This window comes from Prionailurus viverrinus, chromosome F1, assembly GCF_022837055.1.
Source record: "Prionailurus viverrinus isolate Anna chromosome F1, UM_Priviv_1.0, whole genome shotgun sequence".
Taxonomy (NCBI): domain Eukaryota; kingdom Metazoa; phylum Chordata; class Mammalia; order Carnivora; family Felidae; genus Prionailurus; species Prionailurus viverrinus.
The window spans coordinates 33,612,928-33,627,732 of NC_062577.1; the positions used below are offsets into that span (position 1 = coordinate 33,612,928).

The 14,805-nt window shown below is 37.7% G+C and overlaps 1 protein-coding gene across 2 annotated transcripts in view; it reads left to right on the plus strand.

Moving 5' to 3' along the window:
* LOC125155553 (complement factor H-related protein 5-like) overlaps positions 1 to 352 on the plus strand; it is a 31,069-nt gene extending 30,717 nt beyond the window's left edge. For both annotated transcript variants that reach the window (XM_047840987.1, XM_047840988.1), the window contains one exon: positions 156 to 352. In XM_047840987.1, the coding sequence (XP_047696943.1) occupies positions 156 to 352 (197 nt within the window). The remainder of the gene's footprint in view (positions 1 to 155) is intronic.
* Positions 353 to 14,805: the final 14,453 nt, after the last annotated feature.

A 14,805-nucleotide genomic window follows, 5' to 3' on the forward strand; every position in this document is an offset into this window, starting at 1 on the left:
TACTAAGAACAGTACTGGGCAAAACTCAATAAATATTAGCTTTTAATATCCTTTCATAAATTTTATTTAATTCCAAAATATTCTTAAAAGAAATGTCACTACTCTTGGAAAGGGAAAGGTATATTATTAATGATGTATTTTTTTAATTCTTTCAGATGCATGTATAATATCTGAAGATAACATGAACAAATATAACGTACAGTTAAGAGGAAAAGACACCAAAAAACTTTATGTAAAAACAGGGGATTTTGTTGAATTTGAATGTAAATGGCCACATAGAGCAAACACGTCAATACAGTCATTTCGGGCAATCTGTCAGGAAGGGGAAGTTGAATATCCCAGATGTGAATGAAACAAGCATTAATTTCCCTGAATATAAATTTTAAAGTAATATATATATGTTGTAAGTATGCATTATATAGGCAATTCTATAATTAATGTATTTATTCTTTTGAGTGTTGGCTTATCTCAGTTTTATTTTGAACTCTGAATTTTCAGAGATTCACAAATTTATAAACCAAGAGCAACGCTTCACTTATTAGGCGGACCATATTATACCCGGGTCAAATCATAGTGCTGGGTCTTCTGTTCATATATTACCCACAGAAAGTGAGCATGTGCCTCAATTCAGTACTTCGTCCCATCTAACCTCTTCTAATTGTCTAAAATGTATAAGATAACTTCAAGGCTTTCTATCTTTCTATCACATCATAAAATATAAAAACTGTAGGGTGCCTGGGTGGCTCAGTCCGTTAAACATCCGACTTTGGCTCAGGTCATGATCTCACATTTCATTAAGTTCGAGCCCTGCGTCGAGCTCTGTGCTGACAGCTCAGAGCCTGGAGCCTGCTTTGGATTCTGTGTCTCCCTTCTCTCTGCCCCTCCCCTGCTCACTCTCTGTCTCCCTCTTTCTAAAAAATAAATAAACATTAAAAAAAAGTTTCCTAAATACAAAAACTGTCACCTTTTATGCTTGTAGCAAGCATTAGTAAATATTAAAAAGTCCTCTAATGGGAGGCTGATTACTCATCAAATACTAAATACACCATCTTCCACAAATGGGTGGAAGACTAAAATTTTTACAAATCCTAGTGCAGAACTTCTATTATAGTCAAGATGTGATTCATGCATACAAAAAGGTAACCATAAGTGAAAATTATTAGGTTACAATAGTGCATCTATAGGATTATCTAGATATGCATACATACTTAAAAAAGATTGAGAGTAAACACAAAGTTTGGCTGTAATAATTCTATGTGGTCTGTGGTTTCAGAAATTAGAATACTTGTAAATTTTTATATTCCTACATTTTATAATTTTTCATTTTGAATTATATTACTTTTACAGTTAGATGAGAGTTATCAAGAACTGTGATTAGAGACCAAGAAAGTAGAAGATTGAGAGTATAATGACTCTGTGCTATGGGCCAGGAGGCTGACTTCATACCAAAGCTCCATTATTTTTTGATGTAACATAGTTTGGGGAAATACTGAACAGGAACTTTTAGAAATGTCCTTTGCATGTTCCTATATTTTAGGTAGCATAGTATAGTTAAAACATTTTTTTGGCCAGCAAGTTTTTTTTAAGTATCTATGAAAATGGTGACAATTTCTTAAAATCTTCATGACTAGAGATACAGCAATAGATTTTTATTTTTTTTTTATTTTTAAAATTTTTTTTTTCAACGTTTATTTATTTTTGGGACAGAGAGAGACAGAGCATGAACGGGGGAGGGGCAGAGAGAGAGGGAGACACAGAATCGGAAAGAGGCTCCAGGCTCTGAGCCATCAGCCCAGAGCCTGACGCGGGGCTCGAACTCCCGGACCGCGAGATCGTGACCTGGCTGAAGTCGGACGCTTAACCGACTGCGCCACCCAGGCGCCCCCAGCAATAGATTTTTAGATAAGACATCAAAACAAACAATCAAGAAATAGAGAAATTGGACATTATCAAGACTAAAAACCCTCATTCTTTAAACAATGCTAATAAGAAAATGAAAGCATGCAGATATAATCAGAAAAAATAGCTGCAAATTATATATCTGATAAGGGACTCGTATCCAGAATTAAAGAACTCTTACGAGTGAAAATAGAAAGACAACCTGATTTTAAAATGAGCAAAAGATCTAAACAGACATTTCTCCAAAAAAGATGTACGAATGGCCAAAAAACACATGAAAAGATACCTAACACCATCAATCATTAAGTAACTAAATCAAAATCTCCATGAGATAGTACTTCCCACCCACTAGGATGGCTATAATCAGTCAGATGGTAACAACTATTGTTAAGAATGTAGACAAATTAGAACACATATACACTACTGATGGGAATGTAAAGCGATACGCCCAATTTGGAAAATAATTTGGAAGTTCTTTGAAAGGTTGAAATAGAGTTATCATAGACTCAGTAGTCTACTCCTAGATATATCCCAAAAGAAAGACAAACATATATCACACAAGCACTGTAACATGAATGTCTTAGCAGAATTATTCATAATAGCCCCCAAATAGAAACAACCCAGATGCTTGTCACTATACACAAAACATGCATCTTACATACTATTATTTAGTTATAACAAAGGAATAAAGTGCTATCAAATGCCACAGCATGGATGAACCTCAGAATCTTTATGTTAAGTGAGAAGAGCCAGTCACAAAGACGACGTATTATGTGATTCCATTTGTAGGGTATGTCCAGAATAGACAGGTGTAGAGGGGACAGAAGGTAGATCGATGGTTGCTTAGGGCTGGAGTAGGGAGGCAGGGGCTGATAGTTAACAGTGACAATGTTCTAAAATTGATTGTGGTGATGAGTGTACAACTCTGTGATTATACAACAAAACATTGAATATACATTTTAAATGGGTGAATTGTATGATGTGTGAATTATATCTCAATAAAGTGTTCTAAACACTGTGGCCAACATTTCAAAATCAGGACAAACATTGGTAATTAAAAAATAAAAAATTAAGACCATCTCAGAATTTATAATGAATTTATTTATTTATTTATAAGTTTTTTAATGTTTATTTATTTTTGAGAGAGAGAAAAACAGAGTGCAAGTAGTAAAGGGGCAGAGAAAGAGGGAGACACAGAACTGGAAGCAGGCTCCAGGTTCTGAGCTGTCAGCACAGAAACCAACCTGGGGCTCGAACTCACCAACCTCAAGATCATGACCGGAGCCAAAGTCAGACGCCCAACCAACGAAGTCAACCAGGCACCCCTATAGTGAATTTATACTAACTCGAAGATTGATGGGGTTGAATAAAAAAGTAAAAACTTGTAACCCACAGTGGTTATCTATTAAAACAGCTGACCTCTTGGATAGGAGAAAGGCAGGCAGAAGTTTTATTTTTCCTCTTTCCAGTTTGAGGAGGAAATCTTAAAAGGAAACTGCTAACTTAAAATGTTTAGAATGATAAAATACATACACAATATTTTACTTAGGGGAACGTGGGTGGCTCAGTTGGTTGAGATTCCAACTTTGGCTCTGGTCATGATCTTGTGATTGATTCATGGGTTTGAGCCCTGAATTGGGCTTGCTGCTGTTAGTGAAGAACCCGCTTTGGATCTTCTGTCCCCCCACCCCGCCCTCTCTCTCGGCCTGTTCCCTGCTTGCGCTGTCTCTCGCAAGAATAAAAATAAAAATCTTTATAAAAATATTTTATTTAGAGCACAATACATAGCAGTATTTTAAACTTAGATATTCTTTCTCAGTTTCTGAGAATTTCTTTCTCAAACTATTTTGTGGCACATAATTCTAAGGAAGTTGCTTGAGTGGCAGTATAGTACTTGATAAGATGTGCTATTCTTAGCTTACTCCTCTCCTCCAAGATGTGAAGAAATTAAAAAAAAATACAAAAGGAGTATAAGACTGGCAATTCCAGAAAGCATTCCTTTATAGACAGTTGTCAGATGAGTAAATTATGCGATATACAAATAACTAGAAGAATGTGGGCTAAACCCATTCTCAAGGGAAAAGACAGGTAACTGATATTGACAATAAGATGATCCAGATATTGGAATAGAGAAGTATTTTAAACAAGAATTATAGCTATTCTAAAGGAAATAATAAAAAATATGCTCTCGATGAGTAAAAACATAAGACATTAGTGGAAAAATAAAAACTATAAAAGAGAAAGAAATTCTAGAACTTATAATTCAACATCTGAAGAAAAACTTCATGGGGGAGACTTAAAATAGATGGAATTGACAAAAGAGAGTGAGCATAAAAATAGATGGACATAATGGAAATAAACAATGGAAATAATCTAATCTAAAGAAAAAAGAAAAATAATTATAAACTGAGTGTGGGAACGGTTGGTTGGACAATAGAAAAATGAAATGTGTAAATGGAGGCTACTAAGGAATGGAGAAAGAAGGAATATGTAAGAAGAAATATTTGAAGAAGCCAGATCATCAGTTCCTCAAATTAGATGGCTGGCATAACTATATGGGATCTAAAAAATTAATAAAGTCAGGGCAAGAAAAATAAAAAGAAAATATATACAAACTACCAAAAATTAACGATAATGAGAGACTCTTGAAAACAACCATTAACTAATGATGCATTACATACAGGGGAAAAATAATTTCAATGAAGGCTGGTTTCTTATTGGCAGATATGGAGGCTGGAAGATAATGGAAAACAGTTTTTCAGTAGTAAAATCAAACATTCTGAATTCAAAATATTATGTCTAGTGAAAAATTCCTTCAAGAAGAAAAGCAAAATTGGCACATTTTTAGAACAAAAGAAAATGAAAATAATTAACTAGGAAAAGTCATTGCCAGGAGACCTACACTATCAGAAATAGGCGTGTATCTGGGAGCCTGGGTGGCTCAGTCAACTGGGCACCTGACTTCACCTCAGGTCATGATCTCACTGTTGTGTGTTCGAGCCCCACATCGGGCTCTGTGCTGACAGTTCAGAGCCTGGAGCCTGTTTCGGAGTCTGTGTCTCCCTTTCTCTCTGCCCCTCCCCTGCTCACACACACTCTCTCTCTCCTTCAAAAATAAACATTTAAAAAAAGAAGAAATAGGTGTGCATCTGACATGAATTCTCAGGTATATTCTCTTCCTTCTCAGGGTTTTTTTTCCTCATAACTAACCTTCAGTCACCTGGTTTGAGAAAGAAAACATGAGCTACTCTTGCAAACCAGAAGCTCCTCTCAGGTGTCTCCAAACCCCCCTATTCTATTACTAACTGTAGGTTCTTCTCACTTGAAGTGCATTCTACTTGAAAAATAATGTCAAAGAACAAAGAAGTGCTATACAACTAAATTAAGTCTAAGTGGTTTTCTTAACCAGACTTCCCTCTGGGAGTGAGCAAAACTCTTCTTCTTTTTTTTTTTTTTTTAAATTTTTTTTCAACGTTTATTTATTTTGGGACAGAGAGAGACAGAGCATGAACAGGGGAGGGGCAGAGAGAGAGGGAGACACAGAATCGGAAACAGGCTCCAGGCTCTGAGTCATCAGACCAGAGCCCCGACGCGGGGCTCGAACTCACGGACCGCGAGATTGTGACCTGGCTGAAGTCGGACGCTTAACCGACTGAGCCACCCAGACGCCCCTGAGCAAAACTCTTCTAACCTGAAAAGCCTTCTTGACATTTCTAAACTTAATGAACGAATATTTTCCCCTATCTTTAAAAAAATTTTTTATTATAAACAATATTTTTTAATATTTATTTTTGAGTGAGTGAGAGAGAGACAGACCAAGTGCGAGTGGGGGGCAGGGACAAAGAGAGGGGGAGACACAGAATCCAAAGCAGGCTCCAGGCTCTGAGCTGTCAGCACAAAGCCTGAAGCAGGGCTCAAACTCATGAACCATGAGATTATGACCTGAGCCGAAGTCGAACACTTAACTGACTGAGCCACTCAGCTGCCCCGTTTTCCCCCTATCTTAAAATGCCCTCCAGTATTTACTTCCTTTCTTCATACCTCCCTTTAAAAGTCTTATTATGCCCAAACTCTTTTGCAACCAACCTCAAATCTCTTGCCTCTCTCTTCTTTTGAAAGTCTAGTCTAACAAATTTCCATAATGAAGAAACTTATCCATCAGTCTTCTCTATCCCAGTACTTAAGCAGCCAAGCGTTGTGGAGAAAACTAAATAGGCAGATGGGTATCTCTCAAAATTCATGATCATTATGCTTTACCACTGCTAAATAATCCCATTCTATTTTATTTTTGTCTGCCTAACACCCTCCACTCTCATTTGGATTAAGGCTTTGTACCCTTGACAAAATTACCGGACATGTCACATGACTGTCTCATTACCAGGTCTTAACACTCCAGCTTCTTTGCTTTCTTTTTGTGTGTTTGTGTACATTGAAAAATAAGAATATGATAGAGTAGGGACTTCCACAATTTTGAACTAAAATAATGTCGCTGGCAACATAAACGAGTACACTTAAAGATGTATGTAGTTGAATGGTTTAAATAGTGATTAGAAACTTATTACATTCTTTGACTAGGATAGAGCTCTGAATGTGTGAAAAGAAAAGGTACTACTCATAATAACGGTAAAATTATGTTAATAAAACAAAGTTTGGAGTTCTGGTCTGATCTGATGTCGGAAGAGCCTGAACTCATCTTCTCCACACGAAATCACTACCTACTGAGAGAGCAATTCCTCCTGAAGAAGAACTGGGGGGATGCACCCCAGGCCCAGACACTCTGGTACATAGGAAAAAAATCCTTGGTTTCAAATAGCAAGTAGAACGTAAGGGAACTAGCCCTAGAAATCCACCAAATGGCAGGGGAGCTACTGGAACTCTCTCTGTACAGGAGGAGCTTCCCAGTGCTACAGTCTGTGTTCCCTGTCCACCTTGCCATCATGGTTGAGGTAAGATCCAAGCACCACAGCAAACCTACTGTCTCAGCGAGCCCCTGGCTCTTAGCCCACACTGGCCCTAGCCATCCTACCAAAGCAGCCCCGCAAGGCACACATCGGGACACCCCCGGTCAGAGCTCACTACAGCTCTAGCCATCACACCAAAATGACACAGATACAAAGCATCCCAGAACACTCCAGGCCCACATCACTTTGGGTCCAGATGGCTTGCAAAGGCACCCCTCAGTGCAGAGCACTGCTGTACCTCCCAGCTCATGCCCACTTTGGCTCTAGCCACCCTGCCAATGTACTCCTTGCACAGAGCACCCAGGAACACCCCAGCCTGTGCTTGCCTTGGTTGCATCCTGTTTGGAGCACCTTGGAACCCCAACCTGTACCCTGCTTTGGCTTCAACTGCCCTTCCAGGATGATCCCTGTACTGAGTACCCTTGTCACCCCAGCTTGCATGCACTTCAGTTTCAGCTGTCCTCTGCATGTGCCCTCTGAGTAGAAAGCCCCAGGAATACCTCTGCCCATGCCCACTTTAGCTATAGCCAGGATGCCCCCAGCATGGGGCACCTCAGGATTGCCTATCCCATGACCCAACTCAACTCCAGGTATCCCATTGGATGCCTTTCATGTGGATTGCCCCAGATTCCCTGGCCCATGCCCTGCCTCGGCTCTAGCCACTTTGCCAGGGTGCCCTCTGCATGGTGAGCCCCAGAATACCCCAGTTTGTACCCAGTTCAGCTTCAGCTATCCTGCAAGGGTACCCTCTGTGCTGAGAATCCAAGGACCCCCTTGGCCCATGCCCACTTAAGCTTTATGTCCTACCAGGGTTCCCTGTGCTCAAAGAGCCCCAGGACCACCCAGGCCCACATACACTTCAGCTCAGGCCATCGCACCAAGGAAGTCTCAGCACAGAGTCCCCCAGAATCCCCAGCCCACACCAGACACAGCTCCAACCAACCAGCAAAGTCACCAAACACGCAGTCTGCATGGGGGAGTACCATACACAAGACCATTCTTTCAAGTTTAGGAGAAGTAGCTGTTCCATCTAATTCATAGATTCAAAACAGAAAGTCAGGTAAAATGGAGAAATAGAGGAATATGCTCCCAACAAAAGAACAAGACAAAAACCTGGAAAAAGAACTAAGCAAAACAGAGATAAGCAGTATGCCTGACAAGGATTTTAAAGTAATGATTGTAAAGATGCTCACCAGCCTGGAGAAAAGACTGCAAGATCTTAGTGAGGCCTTCAGCAGAGAGATAAAAAAGAATTAATCAGAGTTGAAAAATGCAACAATTGAAATGAAAAACACACTGGAGAGAATCAATAGTAGAGGAGCAAATGCAGAAGAACGTATCAACAATCTAGAAGACAGGGTAATAGAAAGCACTCAATCTGAATAACAAAAAGAAAAGAATTTCAGAAAATGGGGTTATGTTAAAGGATCTCTTGGACAACATCAAGTGAACAAACATTTGTGTTGCAGGAGTCCCAGAAAGAGAAGAGGGAGAGTAAAGGAGGCAGAAAATTCATTTGAAGAAATACTAGCTGAAAACTTTCCTAACCTGGGGAAGGAAACAGACATCCAGGTTTAGGGGGCACAGAGAATTCAAAACAAGATGAACCCAAGGAGGTCCACACCACAACACATAATAATTAAAATGTCACAGGTTAACAATAAAAAGAGAATTTTGAAAACAGAGAAATAGAAGCAAAAAATCACATACAAGAGAAGCCCCATAAGATATCAGCCGATTTTTTAGCAGAAAACCTTTGTAGGTCAGAAAGGAGAGGCATGATATAGTCAAAGAGGTGAAAGGGAAAAAATTACAACCAAGAATATGATACCCAGCAAGGCTATCACTCAGAATTGAAGGAGAAACAGAGCTTCCCAGAGAAACCAAAGTGAAAGGATTTAATCGCCACTAAACTTTTTCTACCAGAAATGTTAAAAGGACTTCCTTAAGTGCAAATGTAAAGGCCATAATCAGAGGTGAGAAAATTACTTTAAAATTATATAAAATATAACTACACTTATATAAAACATGGAGGAGAGAGTAAAAAAGAAGTTCTTTTAGAATGAGTTCAAACTAAACTATCAACTTAACAGTATATAAGTATGTAACAGACTGTTACATACCTAGGATCATATATTTGACCCTCATGGCCAACACAAACCCCAAACCTATAATAGATACACAAAATATAAAGACAAATAAAGTCAAGGATAACAACACAGAAAGTCATCACTCATGAGGAAAAAGAGAAAAAAGAAAGAGAGAAAGAAAGAAAGAAAGAAAGAAAGAAAGAAAGAAAGAAACAGAAGGGGGGAAGGAAGAGGGGGAGGAAGAGGAAGAAGAGGAGGAGAAGGAGGAGGAGGAGGAGGAGGAGGAGGAGGAGGAGGAGGAGTGGAAGGGGCAAGGGGAAGTGGAAGGAGAAGAAGAAAAGAACAGAGAACTACAAAGGCAACCAGAAAATAGTTAAGAAAATGAAAATAAGTACGTACCTATCAATATTTACTTTATTGATGTTTATTTATTTTTGAGAGAGACAGAGCATGACCAGTAGAGGGACAGAGAGAGGGAGACACAGAATCTGAAGCAGGCTCTAAGCTCTGAGTTGTCAGCACAGAGCTGGATGCGGGGCTTGAACTCAAGAGCTGTGAGGTCATGACTTGAGCTGAAGTCAGACACTCAACCAACTGAGCCACCCAGGTGCCCCAATACCTATAAATAATTACTTTAAATGTAAATGCTCTGAATATTCCAATCAAAGACATAGGGTGATGCAACAGGTAAACAAGAGCCATCGCTGTGCTACTGTGAGAGACTCACTTCAGACCTAAAAACACACAGAGTAAAAGTGAAAGGATAGAAAAAGATACACTAGGCAAATAGAAGGAAAAAAAAAAGCCATGGTAGCAATACTTATATTAGACAAGAGACTTTAAAACAAAGGTTATAATAAGAGACAAAGAAAAGCATTATGTAATGATAAAGGGGTCAACCCACAAAAGGATATAACAATTATAAATATCTATAGATCCAACATTACAGCATCTAAATACATAAGGCAGATATTAACAGAAATAAAGGGAGAAATTGACAATATGGCTGTAGTCTGGGACTTCAACACCCCACTACATCAATGGATAGATAACCCAGGCAGAAAATCAATCAGGAAACTGTGTCTTTGAACAGCACATTAGACCAGAGGGACTTAACACATATACGAACATCCATCTCAAAACAACACAATATAGTCTTTTCAAGTGCACATGGAGCCATCTCAAAGACAGATCAGATGTTAAGCAACAAAACAAGTCTCAATAAACTTAAGAGGATGAAAATCATATCATGTATCTTTTCTCACCACAATGGTGTAGAACAAGAAATGAATCACAAGGAAAAAGCTGCAAAAAAATACAAACACATGGAAGCTAAACACCATGCTACTAAACAGCCAATAAGTCAATGAAGAAATCAAAGAGGAAATAAAAAAAATACACAGAGACCAATGAAAATGAACACACAACAGTCTAAAATCTTTGGGATGCAACAAAAGCAGTTCTGAAAGGGAAATCTTTAGTGATATAGACTTACCTCAAGAAACAAGAAAAATCTAATAAACAATTTAAACTTACACCTAAAGGAACTAGAAAAAGAACAACAAACAAAGCCCAAGGTTAGCAGAAGGAAGGAAATAATAAAGATAAAAGTAGAAACAAATGAAATAGGAAAGAAAGAAAAAAAGAAAGAAAGAGGAAGAAAAAAGAGGAAGAAAGAAAGAAAGAGGAAGAAAGAAAGAAAGAGGAAGGAAGAAAGAGGAAGAAAGGAAGAAAGAAAAAGAAAGGAAGAGGAATAAAGAAAGAAAGAAAGAAAGAGGAAGAAAGAAAGAGAACAAGAAAGAAAGAAAGAAAGAGAACAAGAAAGAAAGAAAGAAAGAAAGAAAGAAAGAAAGAAAGAAGAAGAGATAAGATCAATGAAACCAGGGAGCAGTTCTTTGAAAAGATAAACAAAATTGATAAGCCTTAGCCATACACATCAAGAAAAAAAAAAAGAGGAAAAAGATAAATAAAATCAGAAACAAAAGAAGAAAAGTAACAACTGACACCACAAAGGATTTTAAGAGACTATTATGGGGAATTATATACCAGCACATTGGATAACCTCGAAGAAATGGATAAATTCCCAGAAACATACAATCTTCCAAAGTGAATCAGAAGAAATAAAAAATCAATTATTAGTAACACAATTGAATCAGTAATCAAAAAGCTCCCAACAAACAAAAGCCCAGGACCAGACAGATTCATACTCAAATTCTACAAAAGAGTTAATACCTATTCTCCTCAGAGTATTCCAAAACAGAAGAGGAAAAAAGCTTCCAACTACATTTTATGAGGCCAGCATTACCCTGATACCAAAGTCAAGGACACTAAAAAAGGAGAAAATTACAGGTCAATATCCCTGACAAACATAGATGCAAAATCCTCACCAAAATATTAGTAAATCACGTTGAACAATACATCAACAAATCATTCAGCACAATCAGGTGGGATTTATTCTGGGGATGTAAGGATGATTAAATATTGGCAAATCAACCTGATATACTGTATCAACAACACAAAGGATAAAAATCATATGTTTATCTCAATAGATAAAGACTAACCATTTGATACAATTCTACATCTGTTTATGATAAAAACTCTCAACAAAGTGGACTTAGAGGAATATATCTCAAAATAATAAGGGCTATATATGAAAAACCCATAGCTAACATCATACTTAACGGTGCCACTGTAGAAAACAATATGCAGTTTACCCAAAAAGTTAAAAATAGGAATACCATATGATCCAGTAGTTCCAATTCTGGATATTTGCCCAAACAGGAAACCTAATTTGAAAAGATATTTATATCCTTATGTTTATTGCAGTATCATTTTCAATACCCAAGATAAGGAATATGGAAGGAACCCAAGCGTCCATTGATCGATGAATGGATAAACAAGATGTGGTATATGTATATGTGTCTTATATAGTTCTAGGGTCTAGATGGTATTATGTTAAGTGAAATAAGTCAGACAGAGAAAGGCAAACACCATATGATTTCATTTACATGTGGAATCTAAAACACAAAGAAACAAAAGGCAGAAACAGACCTTCAAATACAGAGAACAAACAGTTGCCAGAGGGGAGGATGGTGGGGAGATGGGCAAAATGGGTGGAGGGGAGTGGGAGGTATATGCTTCCAGTCATGGAATGAATAAATCATGGGGATAAAAGGTATAGCATAGGTAATATAGTCAATGGTATTGTAATAGTGTTGTTATGGTGACAGATGGGAGCTATATTTGTGGTGGGCATAGCATAATGTATAGATTTTTCCAATCACTATGTTGTATACCTGAAAGTAATGTAACATTGTATGTCTGCTATGAGTCAATTAAAAAAATATTAAGGCTGAGATGTACATGTGTTCCCTGAATTTTCCAGATTAGAATAAACTGAATAATGGGGTAAGAAGTTGATTTGCAGTGAGTTGAGGCATTATTTACTACATATCATTTCTTGTTATTTATATTTGTGCTTTATTATCTCTCTATTCATTTTTCTCTTTGGCTACTTTTTTTAAAAGGTCAATTTCTATTTACTTATTGTCTGTATGTTTCCTATTTTATTAAGGTTTGTATTTACTTGTGTTAATTTCTTCTTTTTTAAATTTTATTTATTGTTCTTCCTCCAGCTTTTAGATTTGGCTGTTTAGTCCATTTTTATTTTATTTTTTTATTTTTAAATTTTTTTTTTCACGTTTATTTATTTTTGGGACAGAGAGAGACAGAGCATGAACGGGGGAGGGGCAGAGAGAGAGGGAGACACAGAATCGGAAACAGGCTCCAGGCTCTGAGCCATCAGCCCAGAGCCTGACGAGGGGCTCGAACTCATGGACCGCAAGATCGTGACCTGGCTGAAGTCGGACGCTTAACCGACTGCGCCACCCAGGCGCCCCTGTTTAGTCCATTTTTAAAAACATTAATTGATATATATATTTAAGCTGATATTTTCTCTGAACACTGTTTTATCTATAGCCCATAAAGTCTGATAGGTAATGTTTTCATGTTTTCTAGAAATTCGGCAGTTTTAGTTCATATTTCCATTTAAACCCAACCTGTCGAATAGAAAGTTTGTACATCCTTTGGAGAACGGGCCCTTTTATTTTGCTTCAGTTGTAAATGTATTGCATATAACCAGAGAATTTTGCTTATATTAGTCTATTTGGAATTTAATTAGAGTTTTTTTATGGACTAATGTATATGACCAGTATTCATGACTGCTTCATATTCACTGTTATTTAGGTACAAAATTAACATAAATTTATCAGATATACCTTATTGACTGCTTGTTAGAGTGTTCTATATTCGTTACTTATATTTTGTTCACTTGAAGTATTTTAAGCTAAAAAGTTTACTTCCTTGCCTTCTTACTGCCTGTCTGACATACTTCCTGCTTCTAGTTACTCCCACAAGCTTCAGACAATGTCTATTGGTCTCTATCGTGAGAAACAATAAAATTAGCTTAAACCTTTTCCTTTCGGCTTCTTCCCTCCTTCTCCTCCATCACCTGATTTTATTTCATGTTAAGATCTTTCTTGGCATTTATATTTGTTCTTTTAAATATATTTAGAATTCTATTTCACTTCTGCTTTAAATTATATTATTTGATTTCCACCTGTAACCTATGAAGGAAGGAATTAAGGAAGAAAAAAACAGAAGGAAGGTAGAAAGGAAGTGAGGAAGATAAAAATGATTGAAAAGTCCGTTAATCAGAGATTAATTAAATAAATTATGTTACCTCCAGCTCTTGAAATACTATTTAGATCTTATAACAAATGAGATCAATCCATGTGTTTCCCTTCTGCAGGCCTTATAAGGTGCATTTAAAGACTAAAGTATATAAAACACAACGTGGTGTGCATCTAAAGAGTAAAACAGTTCATGAGAAAATAAAAATCAAGTATATAAAAACAAGTTAAAATTCTTGTTGGTTGAAACCTTGCATATTGTCTAATGATGAGTCATCAGTTTACGTTTGAGAAGTATATTAGGCAAACCATTTTTCAGTTTCGGTTAGCCTTTTTACATTTCTCATGCTCTCCATTTTTCCTCCAAAGGAATCATGCTGAGTTTCCCTGAATTCATTTATTTAAGTTTATTTATTTTGAGAGAAAGAAGCAGAGAGCATGAGAGGGGCAGAGAGAGAGGGAGAGAGAGAATCCCAAAGAGGTTCTACACTGTCCGTGCAGAGCCTGATGTGGGCTCACAAACCGTGAGTTCACGACCTGAGCCAAAATCAAGAGTTAGACGCTTCACCAACTGAGCCGCCCAGGAGCCCCTCCCTGAATTCAGTTTTAATGTGTGATGTTCTCTAGGGTTTCGATCTTTCATTATGAAGCAACAGAGATATCTATGAACTTCTCCCTTTGAAAAATCAGTTTCTCTCTGCACAACTAGGCAGTGCCCTTTTAAACTGTGGGCTACCCTAGGGCAATCACCTTGTCAGGGACTCTTTGATCGTTGACTCATCTGTCCTATATTGCAGGGGTGGCAAATCATGTAAACACTGTTTGCTTTCATATTCATTATGCTAAAGATAATCTTGCAACATGAAGCTCTCTAAAAAGCAAACTGGTCATTATGGTAACATTATTCTCAGCACATCACACATCACATAGCATTGAAGTGATCATTCATTGAAACGGTTACAGCTTGCCAGATCACCTTGTTGGATTGTGCTTGCTTATCCCCTCACCCGCTGACTTGTTCCGAGTTTCTCTGGTCTCCTCCATCCTTCAACTTCTCTGCCCACATGCCCCACATGCCCAGCAGTGACTTCCCTTCCTTCACAGAGGAGACAGAAATGATGTGACATGAATGACCTCCCAGCCAAGAGCCACCCTCCACTTGTG